Source organism: Marmota flaviventris, chromosome 7 (genome assembly GCF_047511675.1).
Source record: "Marmota flaviventris isolate mMarFla1 chromosome 7, mMarFla1.hap1, whole genome shotgun sequence".
NCBI lineage: Eukaryota > Metazoa > Chordata > Mammalia > Rodentia > Sciuridae > Marmota > Marmota flaviventris.
The window spans coordinates 5,726,717-5,754,328 of NC_092504.1; the positions used below are offsets into that span (position 1 = coordinate 5,726,717).

The 27,612-nt window shown below is 50.1% G+C and overlaps 1 protein-coding gene across 2 annotated transcripts in view; it reads right to left on the minus strand.

The window, feature by feature from the left end:
* Stk32b (serine/threonine kinase 32B) overlaps window positions 1-27,612 on the minus strand; it is a 274,031-nt gene that overhangs the window by 16,912 nt on the left and 229,507 nt on the right. For both annotated transcript variants that reach the window (XM_027938027.2, XM_027938020.3), the window contains 2 exons: window positions 8,395-8,498; window positions 880-996 (listed from right to left, as the gene is read on the minus strand). In XM_027938027.2, coding sequence (XP_027793828.1) covers window positions 880-996; window positions 8,395-8,498 — 221 coding nt within the window. The remainder of the gene's footprint in view (window positions 1-879; window positions 997-8,394; window positions 8,499-27,612) is intronic.

A 27,612-nucleotide genomic window follows, 5' to 3' on the forward strand; every position in this document is an offset into this window, starting at 1 on the left:
ATTCACAGGCCAGACGGCTGCCCCAGGACTGAGGCAGGAGCGAGGAGGACTCGGGCTCTAGACCTCCCTCCCTCTGCCTTTAGCAGCCCCATGGCGTCCACTGAACAGTTGTGCTCTCCTGAGCCTCCCTCGCCTTTCCTCCCTCTGGTAGGGGGACAGCAGCCAGCCCTGACCACAGGGGTCGTAGGGATGAAACGGGAGCCGTGGCCCTCAACCCAGGCCCTCAGCCCACACTGCTGTGCTTCTCGTGGCTGTGCCGACCACGCACAGGACTTGAGATGCCATGGCAGGACCATGGAGTCGACAGAGTGAGAGCCCTGGACGGCAGCTCCCGTGGGCTCAGGTTGCGTAGTTAGAAGATGGCTTATTCTCACAGGGAGGGAACCCAGGTCTCCTGACTGTGCCAAGCTGGAGCCGGCCTCAGAGCCATGGGGAGTGGGTCAAGACAGTCAGCTAGGACCCCGCGGGAGCTCTGGGGTAGAGCCAGAAGGTGTGCATTTCTCACAAGCCCCCAGATGGTAGGTGGTGCTGGGCCAGGCCTTGCACCAGTGGACAGCCTCTTCCTCTACAGCAGCAGTCCCTGCCCCAAGTCAGGAGATGCCCAGTTGCTAACAGCTCCGTGGGCTAAGAGCCAGATGCATCAAGCATTTGTATTTATCAGGAGTTTGTAGAGGAGTGAAAGGAGCCTGTGGCTTTCTATCATGGGCTCTACCGTCTGTGGCTTTGTAATCTGGTGTCCTCATGGTGTGGCTCGTGCCTGGGTATCAGAGCCCAGCTGAGTGTCGACTCTGTGGTCCTGCCATGGTGTCTGCACTCCTCCACTTGCGGGCACACCTGTGTCTGCCCTAGATGACCGCAGGTAGGGCTGCCCTCCCTTACCTTCTTGAGCAGGGCCACCATGCCCTTGCACCACGTGGAGGAGTAGTGGACACGCTCCACCTTGAACATGCTGAGGATCTCATCAATGGGTGTGGCCGAGTGGATCTCATATGGCCTCTGAAACCAAAGGACAACAGCCAGGTCAGACGAGAGCCCTGGAAGGCAGCACCCGTGGGCTCAGATTGCGTAGTTAGAAGATGGCTTATTCTCTCTTTCAGGAAATGGTGGGTGTTCATCTTTCATGGTGGGGCAGGTGGCCTGGACATGTGCTGACCACAAACAGGCCCAGGGGGCAGTGTTGGAACCCAGCAGGTGGGTGGCACTGTTGTGGCTACAGTAGGTTAGTGACTCTCTGAGGTCACCTAGCCCATAAGTGTGAGGTGCAGAACTCACACCTGGCAGCCTGGCCATAGTGCCTGCTCTAGTCACGGGCTCCTGTGTGGACTCCTACCACCCATCTGGCACCCAGGGACACCTCCAGTCACAGGTCCCACCCATTGGTGGACCTCAGTCACCAGCTTTATGTCCTGGTTGAGTGGGAAACGGTTATTCTTTGGGTCTGGTTGGCTTAGGGGTGGAGGAGGCCGGACTTCTTCCACCTGACAGTGACCTGCCATCCTCTCCCGTGTGAGGATGTACAAGCTCTGCTGTCTGTGCGAGGTGTACCACGATGCCACCTGCTTTCCAAGCTGGGCCACCAGCAGCGTCTAGCTTAGCTTGGGAAGCCTTTCTCGGCCAAGACCATGGAGACGCAGCTGCCGGAGCATGAGTCCCCTTCCTGTCTTGAAGGATGGCTCTCGCAGAGCCCCTTTGCCCTCCCCGTGGCTTTGTGGTCCACCTGGTTCCAGGTCTGCACTGTGAGTGACTCAGGGCTAGAGAAGCAAAGGCTGGTGCAGGACCAAGCTGGTCCTGGAGACGTTTTGCGGAGTGAGTTCTAATTAATCCACGTGGACCTGGATGTCTAGGGTGGAATTGCTGCATTCCTATTGGTGGTAAAATGACTGCTATCTCCTCCAGGAAGCTGAGGGCGCCTTGAAGTGGGGGGTGTCTATTATGGTCTTCCCTGTTCTTGGAGCCCTGAGTCATGTCTGCCATTGAGCAGGGTCCTGGAGCAAGAGGGCGAGGGTGCTGCATCAGGCCATCCGCAGGAGGTGAGGGGCCACTGGCCATGAGCCAGGCAGCACCTGGGATCTGAGGGCACACAGTCACCTGCTCCGGCCGCCAGGGCTTCAATTCCACAGGGCAGGTGGTTGACCGGGAGCTGTCCATTCTGTTCCATAACACGCAGAGCAAACCCAAACCCGTGAGCTCTCTTGACGGCTGGTGAACACTAACCTTCTTCAAATATGTCTTTGCTTCCAGTGGCCTGTTCCCATGTGCAGGGGCCGCCTGCTGCTGCACTTGCAGGACGGGGTGTCCTTCACCAGCAATGATGACCACATCAGAAGGAGCAAAAGCCACCTCAACTGAGGCTACTGTCCATGTGACCAACACTTCATATCCTCATGAGTAAGTGACCATAAGTGTGGCCATTTTACAGAACACAAATCAGGGGCTCCACTTCCCAGAGCTGGGCACTGAGCTTAAAGCCCAGGCAGGTGACCCACTGAGGCATGGCCACAAGCACTGCTGTTCTAGGTGGAATTGTTACCCCCCCCCCCCCCCAAAGAAATCTCAGGGTTTGAAGTTCGAGCCTCCAAGACCTCAGAGTACAACTTTGTGTGAAGATCAAGTTGACATGGGGGCATTAGAGTGGACCCAATACCACTCGTGCCCTTATAAGAGGGGAAACTGGGCACTAAGAGAGGGGCACACAGGGAAAAGAAGAGGGAGGAGACAGCCGTCCACAAGCCCAGGAGAAAGGCCCAGAACACACCCTGCCCTCACGGCCTGCAGGAGGAGCCGGCCCTGCCAGCACCTTGGCCTTGGACGTCCAGCCTCCAAAGCTGTGAGGTGAGGAAGGCCTGTTGCCTAAGCCCTAGGCTGTGCATCTTTGTTCTGCAGCCACAAAAGCAAGTGAGACTCCCACCCTCCTCCAGCGAGTTCTGACGGAGGGTCTGACTCTCCCTCCCTCCTGTGCTGTGCGCTGACGGGCCCATCCTGCTGGGACTGCTGGGGTGGGTAGTGGGGTGGTGACGTTGCTGGTGCACGACAGACAGGCAGCAGAGCCATCTGGTGTGGACGGAGGGCTGCGAGGAACCTGGGGGCTCCTGTGAGTGCAGGGGCAGGGGGTGCTTCTAAGTCCAGTGGGGTGAAAGGGTAGAGCTCGGGACCACCACATGGACATGGGCCAAGGGCTGGGAGCTGGGCTTCCGGGCTGCTCAGGGTCACTTCTCACCTTTTCCTTCTCAATAAACCATCACCCACCCTGTGCCAGCCCACCCTGGGAACCCAGCTTCTGAGAGCAAGAGGACACTGGAGACCACGTAGTCCCACCTCCAACTCCATTTTGAGGACTGAGGTTCAGAGATGGAAAGAGCTTCCCAGTGCTCAGATGATTCCCTCTTCCTGCTGTACCTGTAGCGCCCCGACCCCCAGCTGCAAATCCAAGCACCCAGGGAGAGAACCCCCCGAAACAAATGAGAAGCCTCTTGTGGTTGCCACGTCGTCCCTGTTTCCTTCTGGCCTGCTCCAGGCACTCCTCAATCCTGCTGTCCCATCGACCTCCGAGGGAGCTGCCCTCTCTGTCACCCTGCAATTCCCTCCACTTCTAGAGGGAACCAGACGGATCCCAACCATGACGAGCAGGACCACAGCACACCTCCAGGCCAACGTGTCAGCGCTTTCAGAAGCACAGAGGCCTGCGACGGAGACAGCCAAGACTTTAGGCTGAGGTTTGGCCCGCGTCTGTCTGAGTGGGTGTAGGGAACCAGGTCCTCTGACAAGAATACTGGGAAATCCTCAGATCAATATTCTGTCTGCTGGAGAAGGGTTCTATTGATGCTTAGTTCTCACTCACTGGCCTGAGGACACGTTGACCCAGAAAGCCAGTTGGTATTTATACAGTAAAGTAATTGCGTGCACTGCTGGTAAAGCGATTTTAGCAGCAGGACACTGGATCTACTCATTATGGAGTGCAGGTGTCTCTATTCCAAGAAACTCAGTTTACAAAAAAAAAAAAATGTCAATTTAGAAGACAGAGAGGGAATAAAGAGGAAGAGAATTGCCAGAGACCTATTATTTTACCTGCTAGAGCCGAGCTGGGCTTTGGAGACCATCTAATTGAATGCCCTTGCCCCAGAATTCCACTACAGAACAAGAAGAGTTGGTCAGGCACCTTAAATCTCCAAAGCCTGAAGCACACTTTTCCCCTGGAGCCGTCCGGCCACCTCTGCTGGGTCCTGGAGCCCAGGAAACACAGCGGGAAGTCCCTGAAGGATTCCAGAAGCCCTACTCTCCTGTGGAAGGAGGGCAGGGGCCTTTGCCTCCCGGACTCCTGGTTCAGGGAAAGTAGCTGTGAGCCTTACTAAGTAAGGGACAGTCAGTGCCCAACCCAAGGGCCACCTCGAACCCTCCCTCAGGTGGAGCCGCCCACCAGGTGTGCGCCTGGTGGTTCTCAGTTCTGCACCCCAACCTCTAGGGGGAGCTCCAGAGTCTCCTCTAGTCACTGGCCTCTGCTCATGCCCAGTTTCTCCATCTGCCTGTCCCCTAGGAGTCCCCAGGATAAGCGCTAAGGTCAAAGGCAAAGGGAACACAGGTGAGGGAGGTGGTCAGTGGGCAGGCAAAAAGGAAGACCTGGCACCACAGAATATCATCCCCAAAGAAAAGGGGGCAGTGAAACACCACCTCTCTGAATGCCCCTCCTGTTCCCCCAAACTAGCCAAGTTAAGGGAACAATGAGAACAATGTCCAGACACACTTCATCTCTAAAGACCCTGCTTTCTCATGCACACAGGGACGAGGGCATGCTAGTGCCATCTCTAGAAATCGACTTTCCTGTGTGTGACAAGACAGCTGTTCCTTGGGATGCTGGTCAGGCCAGCAAACTGCGCTGGCCTATGCTGATGACGTCACTGCTTCTGCACCTGACATACAAATGCCCCCTCTGAGTGGGGACGGGCGCAGGACTGAGGGCACTGTGGAGGGGGCACTTGTCCAGCCAGCTGCCCCTGGAGAGAACACCATGTGGGAGAGGAGGAGCGGGTTGGTGAAGCACCCTGAGGGTCAGAAGTGCTCCCTGAGGGACAGAAGTGCTCCCTGCCAGCCAGTTGCCACTGAATTCTTTGTGAATGGCCACTGGTGTCCTGTATGCGTTCCCACATCTCCTGACATCTCTCCCTACGCTGGTTGCATTAGAGGGCTGGTTGGTGACCCAGGGTGACGGGGAGCCTGCTCTCCAGGTGGCCTGGCTGGGGCTTTCCCTTGCTCCGCAGGCCTGTGGGGAAAGGAACTGAGACTCCCCTTTGGCTCTAGGAAGCTGGATCCTGCCCCTGCCTCCTGCGCAGTCTGTAAGCCCCACCTGTGCTCACCCGAGCCTCACACCCTGCCCACTCCCTGGCTCCTCGTGGGAGACAGGGCTGTTTCCTGGGCAGGACCGTAGCACTCCCAGGCCCCGTGGCCGACAGTCCATATCAATGGCACCCCTTTCCCACCCGACATTTCCAGAGCATTCCAGCTCTGAAATCCTAGATCACGGGCAGGGAAATTCCCTCTGACTTTTTCATCTTCTAGAGGCAAGACGTTCCTGGGTGGGTCAGGGACACTGCCACTGGGGAATTGCAAAGAGCGTGGGGAACTTTAGATTCACACTCGGCACCAGCAAATGCAAGGGCTTCTCAGTGGAGCTTTTGACTGCAGCAATTGTTCCAGAGTGAGTGCAGAGTAGCCCTTTGCATAGGCCCATTGCCTTCCGGGGAGAAGTTTGATCCAGTCCTAAGTATCTGGGACCAAGGTTTGCACTGTCCATAGCAGGTGTCCTTTAATTCAGTTACCCTGTGCCCATGCCCAAGGCCCCGGGCTGACCATGTGCTTCGTCCTCTTCTGTTGAAACTGACATCTGGATCTCCTAGCAGAACTCCCAGGAGAATGAAAAATGAAGCCATTATTTTGAAGCAGCAAGATTCCCTCCATCCCTGGGGCTTCTCGCCAAGCCTCATCTTTGACTGTTCTGGTCCTTTCTGCTGGTGGGCATCCAGCCAGCGAGGGCAGCTCTGGCCAAGGTCCCTTGTGTGGTGGGTGATGTATGACTAGCAACCGCTGGCAGATGCCCGCGGGCTCTGGTCCACAGTGTCGGGAGCCTCACGTCCTCCTCTGAGCACGTCTATCCACAGAACCAAATGACGCAACCAGAAGCAAGTAAGATTGTGGGCTGTTCATTCTTTATTCAGTGCTGGAGAAAATGAGGAAATTCACATTTCTTTCTTTCTTTTTTTTTTTTTTTGCATTCTAAAAACACCACCAACTATAATCTTGTTTTTGAGGAATTTAGGGAAAATAACTGAGATCAAGAGCAGAAAATAGTGACCTGAACTAGAGGATGATGACTAACATTTGTCCTCCTGGAATGCTCACGGCCCACAGACGGCACCCATCATTCATTCACACCATTACCACTGCCTGTGGGGACGCCCACCATGAATGACCCTGCCTGGCCCCCGGGGCACCTTCTGCCAACAGGCTGCACACAGCTGTGAGAGCAGGTCACGGCTGCAACCGGTGGCAGGAGCTCTGAGCTCCAGTAAGACCCAGGCCCGGTCTCCCACGAGCAGTGCACAGACCCTCTGACCGCTGCTCCAGAGAGGACTGAAGGTTGGTGTCCCCTCCATACAGTGGAGAAAACTGTGGTCCTGAGGGGTGAGGTGGCCTTATTTTCAAACAATACTTGTTCTGGGAAGACAGGCCTTGAAAGTAGTCTTATTCATAATGCTTTCTTCATGAATGGAAATATGGGTGATTAGTTCATGTACAAAACTCAACTCAAAGTGGATCGAGGACTAGGAATTAAACCAGAGACCCTGCACCTATTAGAAGAAACAGTAGGCCCCAATCTCCATCATGTGGGATTAGGCCCCAACTTCCTTAATCAGACTCCTATAGCACAAGAATTAAAATGAAGAATCAATACATGGGATGGATTCAAACTAAAAAGTTTCTTCTCAGCAAAAGAAACAATCAGTGATGTGAATAGAGAGCCTACATCTTGGGAGCAAATTTTTACCACCTGCACATCAGATAGAGCACTAATCTCTAGGGTATTTAAAGAACGCAAAAAGCTAAACACCAAAAACCCCACAAATACCCAATCAATAAATGGGCCAAGGTCCTGAACACTCCTTAGAAGATGATTTATAAACAATCAGTAAATATATGAAAAAATGTCCAGCATCTCTAGTAATTAGAGAAATGCAAATCAAAACTAAGATTCTAGCTCATGCCAGTCAGAATGGCAGCTATTAAGAACACAACAATAAATGTTGGCAAGGATGTGGGGAAAAAGGTACACTCATACATTGCTGGTGGGACTGCAAATTGGTGCAGCAAATATGGAAAGCAGTATAGAGATTCCTTGGAAAGCTGGGAATGGAACCATCATTTGACCCAGCTGTCCCTCTCCTTGGTTTATACCCAAAGGATTTAAAAACAGCATACTACAGGGACACAGCCACATCAATGTTTATAGCAGCACAATTCACAATAGCTAAATTATGGTACCAACCCAGATGCCTTTCAGTGGATGAATGGATAGGGGAATTTTGGTATATATACACAGTGGAATATTACTCAGCATTAAAAGAGAATAAAATCATGGCATTTGCAGGTAAATGGATGGAGTTAGAGAAGATAATGGTAAGTGAAGCAAGCCAATCCCAAAAAACCAAAGGCTGAATGTTTTCTTTGATGTGAGGATCTTGACTCATAATGGCGATTTCAGGGGAGCATGGGAGGAATGGAGGGACTCTAGATAGGGCAAAGGGGAGGGAGGGAGAGGGAGGGGGAAGGGGTAGGAAAGACGGTGGAATGAGATGGACATTTACTACCCTAAGTACACGTATGAAGACACGAATGGTGTGAACATACTTTGTAGACAACCAGATAGGAAAAATTGTGCTCTATGTGTGTAATATGAACTATAATTCATTCTGCTGTCATATATAACAAATTAGAATAAAAAATAAAAAACAAAAAAATAAAATATGGGTGATTAGTTGGTTGTCAAGTCGCTCTATTACTCATCTCAGCTATTAAATGCAGATGAACTAAAATCAAAATGTTTACCGATCGCCCCAGCCCAGCTCTACAGCACAGTCTCTACCCTTAAAGGGCCTTGATGGAGCCAGGAAACCAGGCTCAGGGATTTCGGGTGCGTTCAGAGGGGAGCTGGAAGCCGCAGGGCTTCTGACCTGGTGTTAACCGGCAGCAGAAGGCAGGGCTGGACCGGGAGCCCACAGAGGGCCCTTCTCATGCTCAGGGCCCTCCGGTGACACACAGCTGTGGGGACAGAAGCCCACGATCCACCCAGCCCACATGAGAACCTCTGTCCCGCTCCATGGTCCCTCCTGTCCCCACGCATCTCACCCAGCCCCGCAGCAGCTCGTAGGCCGTGACGCCCAGGGACCACCAGTCGACAGGGTACGAGTACCCGGGGCCTCCGTCCACGTACACCTGGAAGACTTCGGGGGCTGCCAAAGACAAGACAAAGAGAACACGTTGCACGTTACAGTGGGTGACCCCGACCCTGGATGGGACGTGGGGAAAGAACCCAGCTTCTCAGGAGGTGCAGCCAGGATCCTCTCTCATGGCAGTTCCCGCCCTCGGTCAGCCAGGAGCAGGCTCCAGGGCAAGGTACAGCATCCCAGGAAAGAGTGGCCATCTGGGCAGAAGGCAAACAGGAGCCCTAGAGGCCCCTGCTGGAAGGGCGGTTCATGTGGCCACCGTAGGTGGGTGCAGTGTGTGTGGGGGGGTTGATAAATAGGGCGGGCGAGACCCGCAGCGAGGAGGGAAAAGCTGAGCCTCCTGCCCAGCTCCCTGGCCAGGTGTCCCCCGGGAGGCTTGGAGCTCTTTGTGCCTGGAGCTGCCTCAGGAGCAGTGCTCTCTGGACACAGGTGGGATCTGATACGAAGCACCCAGAACAGGGGAGTGCACCGGAAGGCAGACGGCGGGGTGCCAAGGGCTGGGGAGGGGAGGGGGTGGAAGCAGCCGCCTTAGGGTTCTGGGTTCCCTCTGGGTGTGATCCTATTGGGAACTAGATGGAGATGATGCTGCACAGCACTGGCGCCGACTGCATGCCACTGAACGTCCACTTGAAGGTGGTCAATTCTGTGTTCTATGAATTTCACAATAGAAAACACAGTGAGGGATGGGAAGAGGGACCACCGAGGTGGGGAGGTGGGCCCCTATCCTTCAGGGCACGGCGGCTGTCCTGGGAGTTCCTGCCCATAGTTCCATGTTTCAGTTTCCAGAGAAGACAAAGTCTGTCCCAGGGAGCCACACGGGTTGTGCTTGAAGCCATCTGGACTTCATTTCCAGGCTGGCACTAGGCATGGGGGCAGATGAGAAAGAACAGGGCGGCTGGTGGGGAGGTGCAGAAGGGCCTGGGCAGCCCTGGCACGATGGCGGGGAGGAGGTGGGGGCAGGGCCACGTCAAAGGAGCGCGGAGAGGACTTCTGATGGGGTCAACTTCCTGCTTGACAGAAGCACTTGTGGACACAAGAAACAACCAGACAGACGCTCCCCTCCTTGTGCTCCTAAGCGGGGGATCCAATAAAATAACTAAACAGACACATGACGGAGGGGCCCCCGATCAACACTAGGAGGAGCACACAACAGGGGAGCAGATAAGGGGAGGAGGAAATTCCAGACCTTGAAAATAACAGGCCGACCCTCCCCACCAGAATCCAGCTCTGGGGCCCCTTCTCTTCAGACAAGTCTGTCTGTGGCTTTTGCCATGACCCTGCGGCTGGCTTGCCACCTCTGTGTCCCGTTCTTCAAGTCTTTGCTGAGCAGAGACCATGCACCCAGCACCCCTAGACGGTCTGACCAGAGGCCCTGTCGAGACTCTCTATTTTCTTCCCATTTCATGTGGTGCTCCTTTCCCTTCTCCAACAGCATCCAGGATGCGCCAGCGTCTGCCACCCTACACAGACAGATTCCAAGAGGGACCCTGAGCCAGCTGCACAGAGCTGGCAAGTGCTCTGCTCTCCGCTGTGTCCCTGTTGAATCAGGCTCACGCCTAGGATCTTTCAGTTTAAAACATGCTCTGGGCCTGGAGGGAGAATGGGGAAATCCGGAGCTTGAGGAAATGTCCCCTTAGGTTATTTGATCTCGACAAAGGCCTGTGGGAAACAGGCAGACAGGCGGCTGGCTGGAGCAGGGTTCAACAAGCTACCTGAACTCCCTTGGCCTCCGTCTATAAAATGTGCCTTAATAGCAGTGGTTTATTCATTGACTGTGGGGAGGATTAACTAGGCTAACACAAGCCGGTCGCTCAGCAGGATGCCCGGCCCAGGGTGCTCTGTAAACAGCAGGCATCATGAATGGGGGTTGAGCGGCTGCTCTGCTCTTCCTTAGCCGCCCCACCACCTGCACAGTCACCCAGACCAGAAACTGGGTCTGTCCTGAACCCCGTCCTCCTCAGCCTCCTCTGGACCCTGAGGGTTTGCATTTTCAGCATCTTTTTGTGGGTCCCTTCCTGTGACCCCCAGTTCAGCCTGACTCCAAACTCAACAAGCTGACCTGTTCCCGAAGCATCTGAGAGAACATATCTACTGGTTTCTCAGCATGTGCTGGGCCCAGGCTGTGTTCGCCCATGTCCCACCTGGATCCCAGGACCTAGCCAGAAGCTGAGCTTGAGCACACCCTGAACCACAAGCCACACGCCTGTCCCCCTTCCCTCTATCCCGAGGGCTCTGGGAGAGGAGGAGTCTACGCATCCCCACATCTGGACAGCTGCTGGACAGCAGGACAGCTCTGAGCAGGACAGCCCTGAGGAATTCAGGGTAGAAACTGCAGGTGACTGATCCTCCCAGCTGTCATGACCAATCAAGTGACAAACCCCCTCCTCCCGCAGCGCTTGGGGCTGATGATTGAACAGAAACTACACCTACGTCATAACTCTTATGCCATCAAAATGACCGCTTTGGTGGCCTAGAGTCATAGTGCTTAACCTCGAGGGCCAGGTCCAGGTTTAGAGCTGGAATGATGGGCACAAGCCGTGTCCCGGACAGCAGCCTTTCACAGATGGGTGAGTGGCGGCAGGTGCTGTGTTGGGGGTCAGTGCACACGTCTACCTACCCTCCCAGATGCCAGGGAGATGGGGGCCACATGAGCTCCATCTTCAGATGAGGAAGCTGAGGCACAAGGGGGTGTGTTTGGAGGCAGCACCCTGAAAAGATATGTCCAAGCCCCAATGCCCGGTACCTGTGAATGGGACTATATCTGGAATAGAGTCTTTTCAGATGTAATTAAGTTAAATATCTTAGGGAAAAACAAAGGACCCTGGATTTAGGTTGGGCTCTAAACAAAATGATTGATGTATTAAAAGACCAAGGGGAGTGGGGTTTGGGACACTGAGGAGATAACTCTGTGCAGAGTCCAGAGTGATACGGCCACCAGCCAAGGACACCTGGAGTTGCCAGGGGCTGGAAGAGGTAGGGGCTCCTTCCCTGGGGACTCCTGGAGGAGTGTGGCTTTGCTAGTGCCTTGGTATCAGACTTCTGGCTTCCAGAACTGTGAGAAAATAAGTCCTGTTGTTTAAAGGCAAGGAACTTGCCGGGGTCACCTAGAAGCTCAGCAGAGCTGCAATGAGTGTCTCTGGGCTTCAGAGAACAAATCCTTCCCCTGCACCAGGGACCACCAGGAGGGGACTGAGCTTCTGGGATCAGTGTCTGATACAGTCTCTGCTTTCTACTCCTCCCTCCCAAGCTTGCTACTCAGCCAGTACACAGTAGGTGCTTAATAAATGCATGTCACTAGCTCTTTCACCCTTATGCCACAGAGCTGGTCCAGCTTGTCCATGTCTGTCTCAGAAGTAAATGCAGCTCTCAGGCTCTTGTAATGTCTGTGTGGCAGAGGTGACGGGTCCTCTGGAAACCGCTGGGCTGTGTCCCCTCCTTGTTAGAGTTGGCTCCTGGCTCAGGAGGAAGAGAAATTGCCCCAGCTACCCTCTTACTCCCTCTAGGGGTGACTCCATGTTCAGGAGTTTGCATTAATGCTGCAGGTGATGCAGCTGTTCATTCCAGGAAAGATTAACAATAGTGAATAAGAGTACAAGAGAGCCCTCCTAATAACACGATATACTGTCATAAAATGTTAGAGTCTGTAAACAAGTCAAAATAACACCTGGCATTTTGCCAGGGGAATGTTAGAGTTCGTAAACAAGTCTGGATGGTGCCTGGCAAAATGCCAGAGGGAGTGGTTTGAGAAGTAACAAAAGCGAGCCATTAAGTGTGGAGATTCCTGATTGGTTGACTGCTGTATAATTAGATAAGCTGTGTGGAATGTATAAATACTGCTCCTGTCCTGCAATAAACGGCTCCTACTCCTGCTGTATCAATCTACACAAGTTCTTCGTCACCCCCCGGTTATTTTGCTGCAGCCGGACTGCGGCAATAAAAGTCATGGGAGTGCCATCTCCTTCTCTCTGAGAATATCTTCTTCTTCTGTATTTCCTCTTCTCCTCCCCTCTCCTCTTATTCTTCAATACAGGGGATTGAACCTGGGGTACTTTATCACTGAGCTACATTCCCTGACCTTTTTTATTTATTTTTTTACTTTTGAGAATGGTCTTGATAAGTTACTCAGGAGCCTCTAGCTGTCAATCTTCCTGCCTCAGCCTCTTCAGTCATTGGGATTCCAGGCACACACCACTGTTCCTGGCTTATACTTCTTCATGTGTGATATACACGAGCCACCTGATGAGATGAAGTGAGTGGCAGGCATTGCAATGTAGCTTTAGGCTACCAAGTAAGAGCTACACTGTGATACTGTTACTGTTGATCTGATAACATAGTGACTAACGGGAGGGTAAGCTATATAGTATAGATACACTGGACAGAGGCATGATTCACAGCCTGATCTGGACAGCATATTTTATCACACTACTCAGAAAAGCACAAACAATTTAAAACTTATAAACTGCTTTATTCTAGAATTCTTCCTTTAGTATTTTTGGATCACAGTTGATCTTGGGCACTTGAGGCTGTGGAAAGAAAACTATGGCAGGAGGACAGCTGTATTGTGCCACTGTGATTGCCCATGCCATGCTGGCTCCACCCTCTCAGCTCTGGGCTGCTACCGGAACACCTCATCTCTCTCCCTCCCTGTCTCACTTCCCTAATTCACCAGGCCCTGTCATCAAAGATGTAGCTCCAGGGCCACATTCTCCAAGAACTGACCTGTGCAGACAAGGCTCTTCACACAGGCGTGGACCCTCAGGATGGCGCACTGTGCTATTATTGTCTCCTCATCCCTGGGCCACCTGGAGCCTTCCTCTTTGCCCCCACACTCTCTCCACCTCTTTCTGCATTTGACTTAATGGTCTGCTTTCTCTCTGGGCTCAAAGCTCCTTGAGGGAAGGGAACTTCTGTTTTCCCTGGTCCTCCATGCCTCTCCTGGCATGAGGACATACAGGGAAATCTGTTGACTGATTAAAAAGATCAACAATCATGATAGAAACAACAAGCATTTATACAGCCCTCCCCTCAGGCCAAGCCCTGTTCCAACCTCTTTACACACAGTTTATAAATAAGCTAATCTTGAAGGAGCAGCAGCCGCGTGCAGAAGCCTGTTGTAGGAGCTCAGCAAGAATTCATCCTCCTTCCCAACAACGTGGAGTCTGAGCCAGCTGTCACGTGTCCCACTGAGGAGGCAGCCCTACGCTCTGGGCCAACACTGTGAAGGACTCTTGGGGCAGGAGAACACTGATGACACAGTGAGCAGATCCTCTGAGTAGGCTGTGCCACACCCAGCAAGGCTGTCCAGGCTCAACGTCTGCATAGGCCTGCTGAGATGACGGGTGGATGGAATTCCTCCAGGTCATCTAGGGAAACACCAGCTGAAATTTCTTCCAATGCCCCATCAAAGGAACAGCCACCAGCAAGTCTGTCAGCAGCTCCTGGAAATGCAACTGCAAACATCACCACCTGTGCACAGCATTTGTGTGGAGCTTGGTAGACACAAAGAGCTCTACCTACATACAGTGAGCCATCCCGTCCTTGAAGCAACCCGGGCCAGATGAAGAAACAGGCCCAGTGAGGCCCAGGGAGATAGTGAGTGGAAGAGCTGGACAGGAATGTCCTTCTTATAACTCAAAACTCAGGCTCCAGACAGTGGTTCCCTTGTTACTATGAGAATGAGAAGCAGCTTTGTTACAACACCAAGCGTTGCCATGTTAATGTGGCCGTTTACTGAGCACCTACCAGGTGCCAGGAGCTCTTTAGGATTCTTTGCATGGTATGTCCTCCCCAGAGAGCTAACTCGACACACCGTGCTGAGGCCAGGGACCTACTGAGCTCCACCTGCTCTTTCTCATTTTATCCTCAGCAGGGACTTGCGAGGTGAGTACTATTATCATGTCTATTGCAGGAATTTGAGGCTTGGAGAGATTAAGTGCCATGTCCAAGGGGACCCAGCTACTGAGGCTCCAGGCCCCAAATGAACCTGGTCTCCTCCATTCTCCAGGGCTAACCACAACAACAGTCAGAACCTCGCTCTGTCTCCTGTGAAGTCCATTCATTTCCCAGCATGATCCCATCTTTATGTATATGATGAAAGTAAAACTCTAGATAATAAATATGTATACACACACATGCGTAATTCTGCATATATCTTATGTTTTATAGTGCAACACCTCTCCACAATTGATGTGTCAATTCAGTTGGAATCAAAAGCAAGTGCATTTATGAAGGTCCAGGAACTTCACCTTTGAGGAAATCAGGGTTTTGATACGACCCAAAAGAGAAAACAAGAGGTTTCTCCATAACATGCACGTTAACACGATGAGGGAAACTGTTTGGGAACTGGTTCTGGATTCCCCGCAGCACCCGTTTCCTTCCCCCACCTCCCGAGGACTCATCCACCCTCCGCTGTGTGCTGCTTGCTCTGTGGGTTCCTGGGAACCATTAGCACACTGCTGGGCACCGTGGAGCCTTGGCTGTGCCCCCGGCATGGCCCAGGGCAAGTGAAGACCAGCTTCGCCTCCTGCCACCACCTCCACCAGCAGCTGAGTCATTCTTTGGAAGCAGATTTGAAGTAAAAATTGACTTTGGATTCCCAGGGCAGCAGAGCACCACATAACTGACCTTCCAGAGGGCGAGGGCACACAGTCTGATGAAAGAGGTTGTCTTCCTTCCCCTGCTAAATGTGTGCACGCACTTGCTGGGATTGCCACCCTATGCTACCCACACGGACTTCATTTCTTCACTAGACCAAAACCACCAACAGCACGATGACTTCCTACAGTGACCTTGTCAGCCTGCCGCTCCAGGGCCGTGAGCGCTGCTGAGGGTCCTGGCGGCTGCGGTGGAGAGGGAGATGCCCGTCTGCCCCTGGCCTGCGCTGACAGCTTCCAGGACCTAGTTCGGCAGCAGTCACTCCCTGCTGGGCTGAGGACAGAGAACCCACGTTCCAGCCTGGAGGGGGCATCGAGGGACTTTCCCTGGTCCCCCCAGTGTTCTGCCCTGGGAGGGACAGAAGCTGGAGGAGTGAAATGTTTGGCCCAGCCAGGGCCGGCCCCCAGCTCCCCTTCCCACTGAGACTTTCACGGCAAGACCACGTCGCCAGCTTGACCTCCCGGTCCAGGACAGCCGGACTGTGCAGCTGGCACCTCCGCCTGCAGGTCGCTCGGGCACAGCATCCACCTGCCACGCCCACTCCCCCTCACGGGCCCCTCTCCTGGCTTCTGTCTCAGCCGATGGTCTGCTCCGTGGCAGTCTGAGGCCGAGGGGTCAGGCGGGCTGGCCCCTCGCGAGCCTCTGTGTCTGAGCACTTGATTCCTCGCCAGCCTCGTCACTTTCCCTTTCAGGAACTTCCTCCCTAGCCTCCTCTGCCCTCTACTCTGCTCTTCTTCATCTCTGCCTGCCTCATGCACTGGCCTTACCATCTCCTGCCTCCACTCTGGGAGGCCCACCGCCCCCTGCCCCTGAAAGACCTTTCCAGGTCCACAGGACCAGGATCAGAGAGCTCGAGGCGCCAGGCTTTTACCACTGAGACTCAGCTCCCAGCCTCCGGCACGACGGCCTCAGGTCATTTGTATCTCAGTTTCCTTGTTTGTAGGAAGGATAACAACATCTGCTACATTAGCCTTTTGGGAAAATGGAGCCATGTGTACTGTTCACTGAGCACACAGTACCTGCCCCAAACGCTCTCCCATCGAATGACTGCCGGTTACTGACATGCTCAAAGCACTGGCTTAAAACCATTTTACAACTGACTGTTCAACAAAGGTCAAAATCCTTATCACGACAACTTTCTAAAAACAGGCCCCACCACCCCATGGCCTCCTACCCGGCCACCGTCCTTTCTCCATCCATTGTGCTGACTTTGAAGAACAGGATGCACTTTTTAACCTTCTATGACTTACTTGCCTGATAATCTTCACTCTGTCCTTGGTTCTCACGAACTCCTATTTATACTTCAAGACCCAGACCAGATTCATGCCCCCTGGGGAATAGTCATGGAGGCCCTTGTCATCCCCCTCCTGGCCCAGCGATACAGCCATCCACGCTCCAGACTCTGCCAGCCCTTGCCCATTCCTCCCAGGAGCATGCCCAGCAGCGTGCCCAGCAGCATGCCCTGGCTGTGTCTTAGTAAATGACACTCACACCCTCTTTCCTGGCCTTTGAGCTCTCTGAGGAAAGAGGCAAGACTAAGTCAGCCCCAGATTCTCAGGGACTCTCACCAACCTGTTCTGGAAGTAAATGCTCTGTGTATCACAGTGGCAAAGAAGTTGATGTCACAGAGTCCTGGCTTGGGATCCTGGAGGCTGCCTTTACTGGCTGTCTGTCATTGTGCAAGCACTTTACACCAGAATAAGTTTCCAATAACATGGCATAACAACGGTCCCCACCCCATGACAATATATATATATACACACATAAGATGTGACAACTTCAGTTCCAGGGGTGGCACAAAGCATGTTCCAGACAGATGTGAGCTAGTTTTCAATACTGAACAGGCAATAAAATGCATGTGTAAATGAAGGCCCTGCTCCATAGAGGCACCAGCTGGACATGTCCCCAAATGATTCAATAGCTCTGTCATAATTCTGTGCATTAAAATGTACCAAGAATCTGTGGAAAATAGAGGTGAGCAGCAGGCTTACCTCTCCCTGGGTTCCTTGGGGTAATTTAATTTGCTCTGCTCATAGCTAGCCAGATGAACTTGGGTATCACATGCTTGCATAGTAATTTGAGATAAAAATGAAACCACCACATCAGTCTGATAATTTCTCTCTTTCTGGGGATGTTATTAGCATTAAAAGCAACAGAAAAAAGGGTTTCATTAAAGTGTAAGAAACTGTTCAGCTATTGACCATTAGGACTTCACAATTGGCAGGGGAAGAGGAAGAGGGGAAGTTTAGTTGGCTAATGAGTAAACAGGGACACACTGCAGAAATAAAACATGAACCAACACCAGAAAACCGCTTCATGGTACTGGGTCAGAATCAACTAGTAGATGGAAAAATCGGTTTCCATGGAGAGTGATAGTCTAGCTGGAAACAGAGGATCGATCAGTGCAGGTTACACAGTTAATACGCAACACTGGGGATAAGCTTCTAAATACCATCTCATGCTGATAGAAAAATTCACTTACATACAGGTTGAGTAGCCCTGAACCAAAATGATTGGGACCATAAATATTTTGAATTTCTGATCTTTTCAGATTTTAGAGTATTTTCACATACCTAAAGAGCTGTCTTGGGGATGGACCCATGTCCAAACATGAAATCCTTTTAAGTTGCATATATACCTTATACATATAGCTGGAAGGTAATTCTTTATAATATTTTTAGCATGCTTGTGTTTTCACTGTGATTTGTCACATGAGCTCAGGTATAAACTTTTCCGCTTGTGGAATCATGCCAATGTTGAAAGCCTTTTGAGTTTTGGAGTATTTTGACTTTCCTATTTTTGTTTTAGGGATGCTCAGCCCACAGCACCACTCTCTTAAAGGACTCCAGATTCTCTGTTTATCCAAGACAATTAATGCTTTCTAAAACTTTCCCACTGCACTTGCCATAGCCCGAAAGCTCCAACATGACGTTCAGTGCTGCGTGGTCTGGCCCTGTCTGTGAGTAGGGCTCCTCTTCCTCGCTTGTGTTGCTCAGGTCAAACTAGTTTTCTTTCAGTTCTAAAGGGTCACACACACTCTTTTTGCTTCAGGGCCTTGGCAAATGCAGTTCCTTCTCCATGCACTGCTTTGCCATCTCTTTTGAACAATCGTGACTCACCTTTTAGGACCCAGCTGGAAAGTTGACTTTTTTAACAAAATTACTTTGGGACTCTCCAGTCTACGGCATCTACCCCATCATCATCTCTCTTTTCCCTGACAATTCTTACAAAGATTTTAAACAATTTTGTTCGGTTTACAAGGTACAAGTTGGAGTGTCATGCCTAGCTTAGCGATGGGAAGAAGCTAGAAAATGCACATGACCCTAACTTTTCTGGAACCCACTAGCTTGAAGTCTGGAGAAAGTCAGACGCCTCCAGCAGAGAGGGAGGTGTTGCCTTGGGAGTGTTGTGGGAAGAAGGCAGGGCTGCCTACCAGAGGGTGGGAAGACTTCAGCTGAAATGCTTGATGAAATGCTCAAGGTTGTGTTTGGGCCTAAGTGACAGAATTGAACCAATGTTTTTCCAGATACAAAGGGAATCTGCATCTTCTCACAAGGTCTTCTCTATAGACCTCACTGTGTGGTCAGGAAAAAGACCAGGCCAGGAAAGGAGACTGCAGAAGCTTACCTTGATGTCACAGGACTTAGGGAAAAGAATAACTGCTGTGTTAGGAAAGGTAAGGACTGCTTGACCCATCTCCCCATATCTTGATGGAAAAATGTCTTAGGCTCATGGAGGAAGGCAGCAGATTTTTCAAAAGGCACAGACTAATACCCATGAGGGTAGGGGATTGAACAAAGATCATAAAACTCTGCAAGGGAAAGAGAAAGAAAATCATTCTGAACTCAAGACAGTGATCTCCTCCTTTGGGGAAAGGGACAAGATCAGTGAGAAATACCTTTAAGAGTCCCAAGACCAATAGACACAGACCTTCCTGACTGAGCCTGGACCAAAACAACAATGATCATGTACGGCCCCCAACCAAACAAGATCATCAAGTGTCAGGTACCAAGATGCAGGAGCCCACTGCCAGGGCAAGGCACATGGAGAGGCAGAGGCCTGCAGGCAAACCTCGAGCTGAAGGTGGAACAGGGGCCATTGAGGAAAATACTCACTGGTCTGACTCTAGAGGTGGTGCGCTGAGGAGGACCATAGCAGAACAAAACCCACGTCAAGCTCAACCCCTGACCAGATTGACTCATCCCCCGCCCACACCGACGCAAAGGCACAGAAGCAGAGAAGTCAGTACCATTTCTAGGAATAGACACAGTCCTACACAATGTCCAGATTTTAACCCAAATACAGGACATGTGACAAAGCAAGAAACAAAACCCCACTGTGAGAGAGAAGGAATTCAATAGAACCATATTCAGATATGAACTAGGTGTGGAGACTGATAGACAAAGAATTTAACATGTGTCACTCTCCCTAGTGAAGAACTGTAGAGCTTGCATTAACCACAAGAACGTAGGCATTCTGTGCAGATTCAATAGGTATTTCAGCAAAAAGATGGAAAGTATAAAAATAATCACACAGAAATGCTAAACACAAACACATACCAAAACAGAGTGCCAGACATGAAAAATGGTTCCAAAAGGCTCATCCACAGACCCAAAGGGAGGTCAAAAGAAGTTACTTAAAATGAAACTCTTAAAAAGAAAAGAAATGGTGGTAGTGGTGGTGGTGATAGGGACAGAGTATCCAAAGGCTGTGGAGGAAGTTCCAAAGGTCTATTTATGTATAATTGGAATCCCAGAAACAGAACAGAGAAATACAGAATGAATCAGAAAAAAATTTTGCAGAGATAATGACCAAAAAATTTGCAAAAATGACGAATCATCAAACTACATATTCAAGAAGTTGAGAGAACATCAACAAAGAAAAACATTGAAAATAAAAACAAAACCTGATACATCCAAATACATCAGATCTAAAACCAAAGATTAAAAAAAAAAATCTTGGACACAGCTCAAGAAAAAAAGCCATATAACCTACAGAGGAACAGAGGTAAGAATCACAACAGATTCATTATCAGAAACATTGTAAGTCAGAGGCAATGGAGTGACATAAAGAAGACCTGGAGGAGAAAAAAGCTGTTCACTTAAAACATGTATCCAGTTAAAATGGAAATCGATAGTTTCCCAAGAAAAAAAAAATTTAAAAAACAAATGAATTCATTCCCAGTAGACTTGCATTGTAAAAATGTTTATAGGAAGTCCTTTAGGTAGAGTGAATATGAGGTGCTACCAAAAGAAAAAGTGAAGCTACACAAACAGAAAAAGAATACCAGAAATAAGCAAAAAAGGTAAGCATAAAATTAAATTTAAAAATTTTTAACCACTATAAAATATAATTGAATATCTGAAGCAAAAATAAAATCAGTGAATTTTGAATTTATAGTAAATAGCACAAAAGATGTATGCAAGGATTTGAGAGTATGTTTTTTAGAGATTCTTACATTATTCATATTCAAGCATAGATTCCAGTTAATCGATAATGCACATTGTAAATCTACATCAAACTCTGAATTGTTGATTTTAAAAAGAGGTATAAATAATAAGCTAATAGATAAGTTAGAATGGAATCATAAATAATCATCAAGTAATTTAAAAATAAGGTAGAAAAAAGGAACAGAGATAAAATACAGTGAGTAGAAGAAAGAGAAAGATGATATACTTAAATTCAGCCATATCAATAATTACATTAAATATAAATGGCCTAAATATCAATGGCAAGGCAGAGATTATTAGAGTAGATAAAAAATGCCATCTATATGAAGTACACTTTAAGTGTAAAGGCACAGAGACAGGTTAAACAAGGGGCAGAAAGAGGAATTGATGGGAGTGTGCAAGAGGAGGCTTATCCTGACCCATGAGAGAAGACTTTTAGCATCTGTTTTTGACAATGTCATGCTTGTACCCCGAAGTCTGCCATGGTCAGAGTCCTTACATCATGATAAACAGCAAAATCTATAAATGAGTACTTTTTTCTTCCTCACCTGAAGACATTTGTTAAGCACTTACCAGAACACTACTGAATACATCATGCAAACACTAATCAGGAGAAGGCTGAAATGGCACATTAATATAGTTGTCCCTCTGCATCTGCAGGTTTCAAATCCAGATTCAACTAACCACAGAGTAAAAACATTCAGGGAAAATAAAAGTCTGTACTGAACATTGTCAGCTTTATTTCTTGTAATAATTTCCTAGATAAATACAGCATAACATTTTTTCATAGTCTTTATATTGTATTTATTATATACAATAATCTAGACAGGATTTCAAGTCCACAGGAAGATGAGTGTTTATATAGTACTACACTGTAACATAAAAGGGCCTTGAGCATTTGTGAATTTTGGTACTCTGAGTGGGGGGTGTCCACTCAGAGTGAACCAGTCCTTCACAGACAGTGAGGGACAACTGTGTCAGGCAAAGTGGACTTTAGAACAAAAAATGAAAAAGATATTACATAATGACCCATGCGGCAATCTGCCACAGAATGTAACTGTCCTAAGTATGGAGTCCCCTTACATAGAGCAACAGAATACATGAGACCGTAGTGGAAGGAAAATAGACAAACCCACAGTTGGAGCTGGGAGTTTCTACCCTGTTAACTTGGTAAATGATATAAGAAGTAGGCAGAATGCAGCATGGATATATAGAAGACCTGAGCTACACCGTAAAGTGCCTCAATCTCACGTTTAAAGAACGCGTGACCCACAGGAACGTAGGCATTCTGTGCAAGTGTACAGACTACTCACCGAGACAGGCCGTGGCGTGCTGTAAGACAAATGACATCCGCAAGACAAGTGAGAAGAAAGGAAGAGAAATCACGTCAGGTCTTTCCCCTGATCATTGCAGATTACACCAGACGTCAATGGCAGAAGGGCACATGGGAAAGCCCAAATATTGTCGGAAATGTTTGTAACTGAATGAAAATGGACACGTAAAACATCAACATCTGTGGGAGACTGCTAAAGCTGGACCTCAAGTCTGTAGCACTAAATGCTTACGTTGGAAAAGAAGAGAAGTCTCAGTCAATTATCTAAACTTCTATTTTAAGAAATTAGAGTATGGAGAACAAATTAATGCAAAGTAAGTAGAAGGTAGAAAGCAATAAAGATAAGAGAAAAAAACAATAAATAGAGGAAAACAATAAAGATAAAACCACTTCTTTAAGAAGACCAACACACTTGATAAACCTCTAACAAGAATGACAAGGAAAATCAAAGAGAAAGCGCAGTTACCAACTTGAGGATGGCAAAGGGACATCGTTGCTGAATCTTTATTCATTGAAAGGATAAAAATGGGTGTTACATAGGCTCTGGTTCTAAGTGTCCCCTTCTCTAGAGTGACCATATGAAAGGTTATTTAAAAAGTTAAATGAAATAGGCAAATTCACTCATCCCAGTGGCACACACCTGTAATCCCAGCAGCTGGAGAGGCTGAGGCAGGAGGGTTGCAAGTTCAAAACCAGCCTCAGCAACTTACTAAGGCTCTAAGCAACTTAGCGAAACCCTGTCTCAAAATAAAAATATAAAAAGGTCTGGGGATGTGGCTCAGGGTTAAGAACTGGGTTAAATCCCTGATTAAAAAAAAAAAAAAGCAAATTCTTTGCAAGTCATAAACTATTAAATCTCAATTAACTTATTTCAGGAAATTGAATTCATCCTTAAAGGCCTTCCTGCAAAGAAAACGCCAGATCCAAACATCTTCACTGTACTGTTCTACAAAATCTACCAAATCCATGCAGATAGAACACTACCCTACGCAAGTCCTTGTTTCAGAAAATAGAAAGGAAGACCCCCACCTCATGCTACAATGCCTGCGATACTCTGATGCCCCAACCACACGAAGTTTTTATGAAAAAATAAAAGGACAAGATTCCTTAGGAACCAGATGTAAATATTGTGAGCTAGACATGAGCAAGCGGATCCCGGCACTGTGTAAAAGGAACCAGACATCAGGACAGATGGATTTATTCCAGGAATGTGGAGGCAGTTTCAGCATTTCAAAATCAGCCAGTGTGTTTCAACAGACTATAGATGTTTGATTATCTCAACAGATTCAGAGAAGCTCTTTGACAAAATTCAAAATGCATTTATGATGAAAACTACAAACTGAAAATAGACGGGATTTCTCAACCTGATAGAGAACAGGCACAAATACCTCACGGCCAACAGCAGCTGACTGGAGGAGCCCCAGATGGTTCCCAACCGCGCAGGCCAAGAGCTTGTGGAAGTCTTAGCCAGAGCAAGCAGTGGGGCTGCATGAGGAAGGAGAGCACCCGCCCTGCAAAGAGGAAATGAAACTGTGGTTGCAAACATGGTTGTCTAGGAGTAATCCCAAAGAATCTATTTTTACAAACTGCTAGAACTGATAAACAAGTTTAGTAAAGTGGTAAGATACAAGGTTCATACGCAAAAATGATATAACTTTAACTTTGAAATTAATCATTGGGAACCCATGATTTTAAACAGCGGTACTTGAAAATCCATAAAATACTTAGGTATAAGTCTAGCAAAATATGTGTCAAATCTGATGCTGAAAACTAAAACACACGCGCAAAAGAAGTCAAGAGGACTTAACTCATGGAAAGGTATTCTGTGTTGACAGGTGGAAGACTCGTCTCTCTATGATGCACTTCTTTCTAGAATGTCACACAGAGTCACTGTAATCCTAACAAAAACCCAGCAGGATTATTCTCTTGTAGAAATCAACAACCTGGTTCTAAAATTCACACTGGAGGGCGAAGGACATAGTAGAGTCAAGAAAGCTTTGGAAGGGTTGATGGTTTGTTAATGTCAAGCATCATTACAAAGCTTCAGGGAAATTATCAGCCCAAGGGTGGACGTTTGGCAGGAGCAGAGCAGAATCCAGGGGGAGACCTGCACATGTTTGGTCAACTGAGTTTGACGAAGCCGCAGAGGCGCCTGGGTGGAGAAGGAGGGTGCTTTCAACAGCGGTGCAGGAACCACTGGTCGGCCATAGGAAATCCCCGAAGCTCGGTCCACACCTCAAACCTCGTCCACAGGTTGAGTTACGTAGGCTCTGGCTCTAAATGTGAGACCCCAATATGTAAAACTCCCACAAGAAAGCAAAAGAAAAAAACTTTGTGACCTCGTGTAAGGAAAAGAGTTCAGTTGTGACCAAAAATGCAAGATCAATAAATGGAAAGTTGAAGCTGGACCTCACAGACATGTAGCACTTCTGCTTTTTAAAAGATTATTGAAGACAATAGAAAGTCAAGCCACTGACTAGGAGGAAATATTGCAAAATACCTCTCTGACAAAGGAACTGTATGCAGAATATGTAGAGAGCTCTTGACACCTAATGAGAACAACAGAAATCCGGTAAATTACTGGGCAAATAGGCAAATGGAAAGAGGCTCAGCCCTGTTAGTCGAGAGAGAACTGCAAATTAAAAACACGCCCCGCCTGTTAGAATGGCCAACAAGAGGGCAGGAGGAGGCCCCGCACTGTCCAGGATGCAGGGCAGCTGCGTCTCCCACCTGTGGCTGTGGGAGGGGAACTGGCAGCCGCTCAGGGAAACCGACTTCTCGGAAAGTCAAGCCTACACTTACCACGGGAGCCAGCAATCCCAGGGGAGGGGTTCACTCTAGAGAAGGGGACACTACGGTCTAAAAAACCCTCATGTGGATGTTCATCGTGGCTTTATCCACAGCTATGCAAAACTGGTCACAACTCAAACGCCCTTCACCTGAGGAGCGGACACATGTGCATGCGCCATCCACCAGTGCTGACCGACTCCCCACAGAGAGGAGCCAGCTGTGGGTACACACAGCAGGAGCAGACCCCCCCCCCCACGCCTTCTGCAAGAAAGTCACGGAAGAGGCCATGCCCACGAGATGCCAAGCCTACGGCCTTCTGGGACAGGCGGAGCCATGGGTTGAACACCAGCCCCTGGTTGCTGAGGCCTGGGGCGGGGGATCCTGGGAGGTGAGGAACTTTCGAGTATCTTGGTTGCGGAGTTCAGTTCACCTGAGCGAGAGCCTGAGAGAGGGAGCGCACTGCCTAACAACTACCCCTCAAAAATGAGCACCTCAGTCTACAAACGTAGCAGCCTGTGCCTGTCCCCACCACGGCCAGACCAGTGAGGGTGGGGACACTGCGTGAGGAAGGAAGGAGTGAGGCCTGCATGGCCGACTCTCAGGAAGGACGGTGGGCACGGGGCCTCCCTGCTGGGGCTGAGCGCCAGCTGCTGCTGCCTCTGGCACAGAGCAGCTCCCCCACTGTCCTCAGCTCCACCGTCAGTATGCAGACAGTAGGAGTGTTGCAGGAGTGACCCTATTGTGGAACCCTAGTGGGCTCATTGTGGCTGCCTTGGGGAGAGAAGCCGAGGTGTGGTGAGCCCCATCTTCCCCTGTGCACCCACCCTCCCTGGGCTACGCCCACTGGTCACGCCCATTGGTGAGGGTGAGGATATCTGGGAGCTGGTCCTGCAGGGAATGTGGGCATGGCCCTGGGCTGGTGCTCAGCAAGCAACCACCTAAGTAGCCGGAAGGACAAGGTTATCAGCTGCCAGGCTCCAACACCTGCCATCTGTCAGGCATTGTGCCGTGTGCCTCCTGCACTGCTGCCATCACGTCCCCTCCACACACCCCAGTGGGACACACTGCACCCACCGCGAACCCCACTTCCCAGATGAGGACACCGAGGTCTTGTGCCCTGGACGCCGGCGCTGGGCATGCACTGTGCCAGGCACTTCGTGCGCCTCTGTTGGGTAATGAGGTTCGGCAAGTCCAGCACCGGCCCCTAGTGGAAGGCATCCAGTTGCTCTGTGCTGAAGCCCTCACCTCCCTTGGGCCCACCCCTGGCAAGCCTGGCCCTAACGCCTGTCACGGTCACTGTAAGGGCCTACTCAGAGTCTGGTTGTGCCTGTCCCAGCAGTGACTCACACGCTTGCGCCCCAGGAGCGCTGGGATCTGAGGACCAGGCGCCATTGTTCCCCTCTGTAGCCCCAGTGCCTGCGGCTGGCCCCGCATGCCCTGGAGCCCCGAGTGGCGGCTGGAACATTTCTGACTTCTAATCTGACATACTGCAGAGAGACTTTCCCCCCCTTCACTTTCGAATCCCATGTGCTCTTTTAATTAATGAAAATTCAGTTCTATGCAAGTGTTTCTTCTGGGACCATCCTCTGTGAGCAGCCTTTTGGGAGCTAACTCATCAGCCTCTTCCCTGAATCCGTGTTTGGAACATTCTGGGAACTCGTTATTGGGCCTCTGAACCGAGGAGCTCAAGTGAGCGAGATGAACAAGCCCGCCGCCACTTGGCACTAGGAGTCGGCAGCGCTGGGAACCACAGGCTTTGTTTATTGAGAGCTCTTCACTTCCCTGTCTCCCGCCAGACACCGCTGCCTGGTGCTGTTCGTCTTGCGCCTCTGAAAATGCAGCCATTTGGAAAAGCAGGCGTGCTCCAAAGCCCATGAAGGTCTCTCCTGTGCATTCATTCATTAATTCAGGCCCGAGGCTCCTCTAATTAGGACACTAGCAGCCCCGAGTCTCATGCATAGCTGGGACAATATATTTATTTTGTGTCTGACACTACAGCTCTACAATATCGGAGCTCAGTGTCATAAAGGTGACAAACCTTTTATCTCGGCAAAAGCAAAGACTTCACATCCAAATAGATGCGGCTTCAGACTCTGGCCCCTTCACTTACACCTGTGTGACACCAGCAGGGCCAATTGGCCGCTCTGGACCTCAGGCTCCTTATATACCAAATGAGAGGGATGGAGAAAGCTCTCAGGGACCTTCCAAGGATGAAATGTAGCAACAGGTACAAAGTAGGGCCACCATACAAGTGGGTTTCTTATTCCCTTTGCAGCTGGGGCCCCTGTGGGCGTATCCAGGGGGTCCACTCTCCTCTGCTTTCCTTCAGTGGGAGGCCAGGGTTTGAGGTGGAGGAAGGACATACAGCTCTCCAGGGACGGGCTCGGGAAATCTGCTAAGCATGGAGTCCAAAGCAGGCCGACTGGTGGGAGCTGGTAGCAAACTGCCTTGAATGTCCCCAGGGGTCCAGGGGCTACATTCCTTGGGGTCATTTTGCTTTTTGGAAACAGCCTAGAAACAGAACTAATTTACAGGACTACAGGGGAGGCTCCAAGTGGGGGTTCCTACCGCCATCTCCCCTCTCTCTTCAGCCCTCCCATGGGGGTCCCTCTCTGACTCTACCTGACCTTTCCGGCAGGGTTCCCGAGGCCTCAGGTTGGTGCTCTGCTCTCCTGCTTCCCCGCCTGGGATCTAGCCCCTTCCTGAGGTTTGCTGATCTGGGCCTGGAAACCGCACCACCACACCTCCAGCCCTCCTCACTCCTGGAGGACATCGACTACCAATACGAGGTCCCACAGCCACCTCACCTGCAACGCCCTCACTCCCACCACGCCTCCAGCCTGCTGCTGCTGTGACCCCCTCCACAGGAGGTGCTACTGCGACCCCAGCTGGC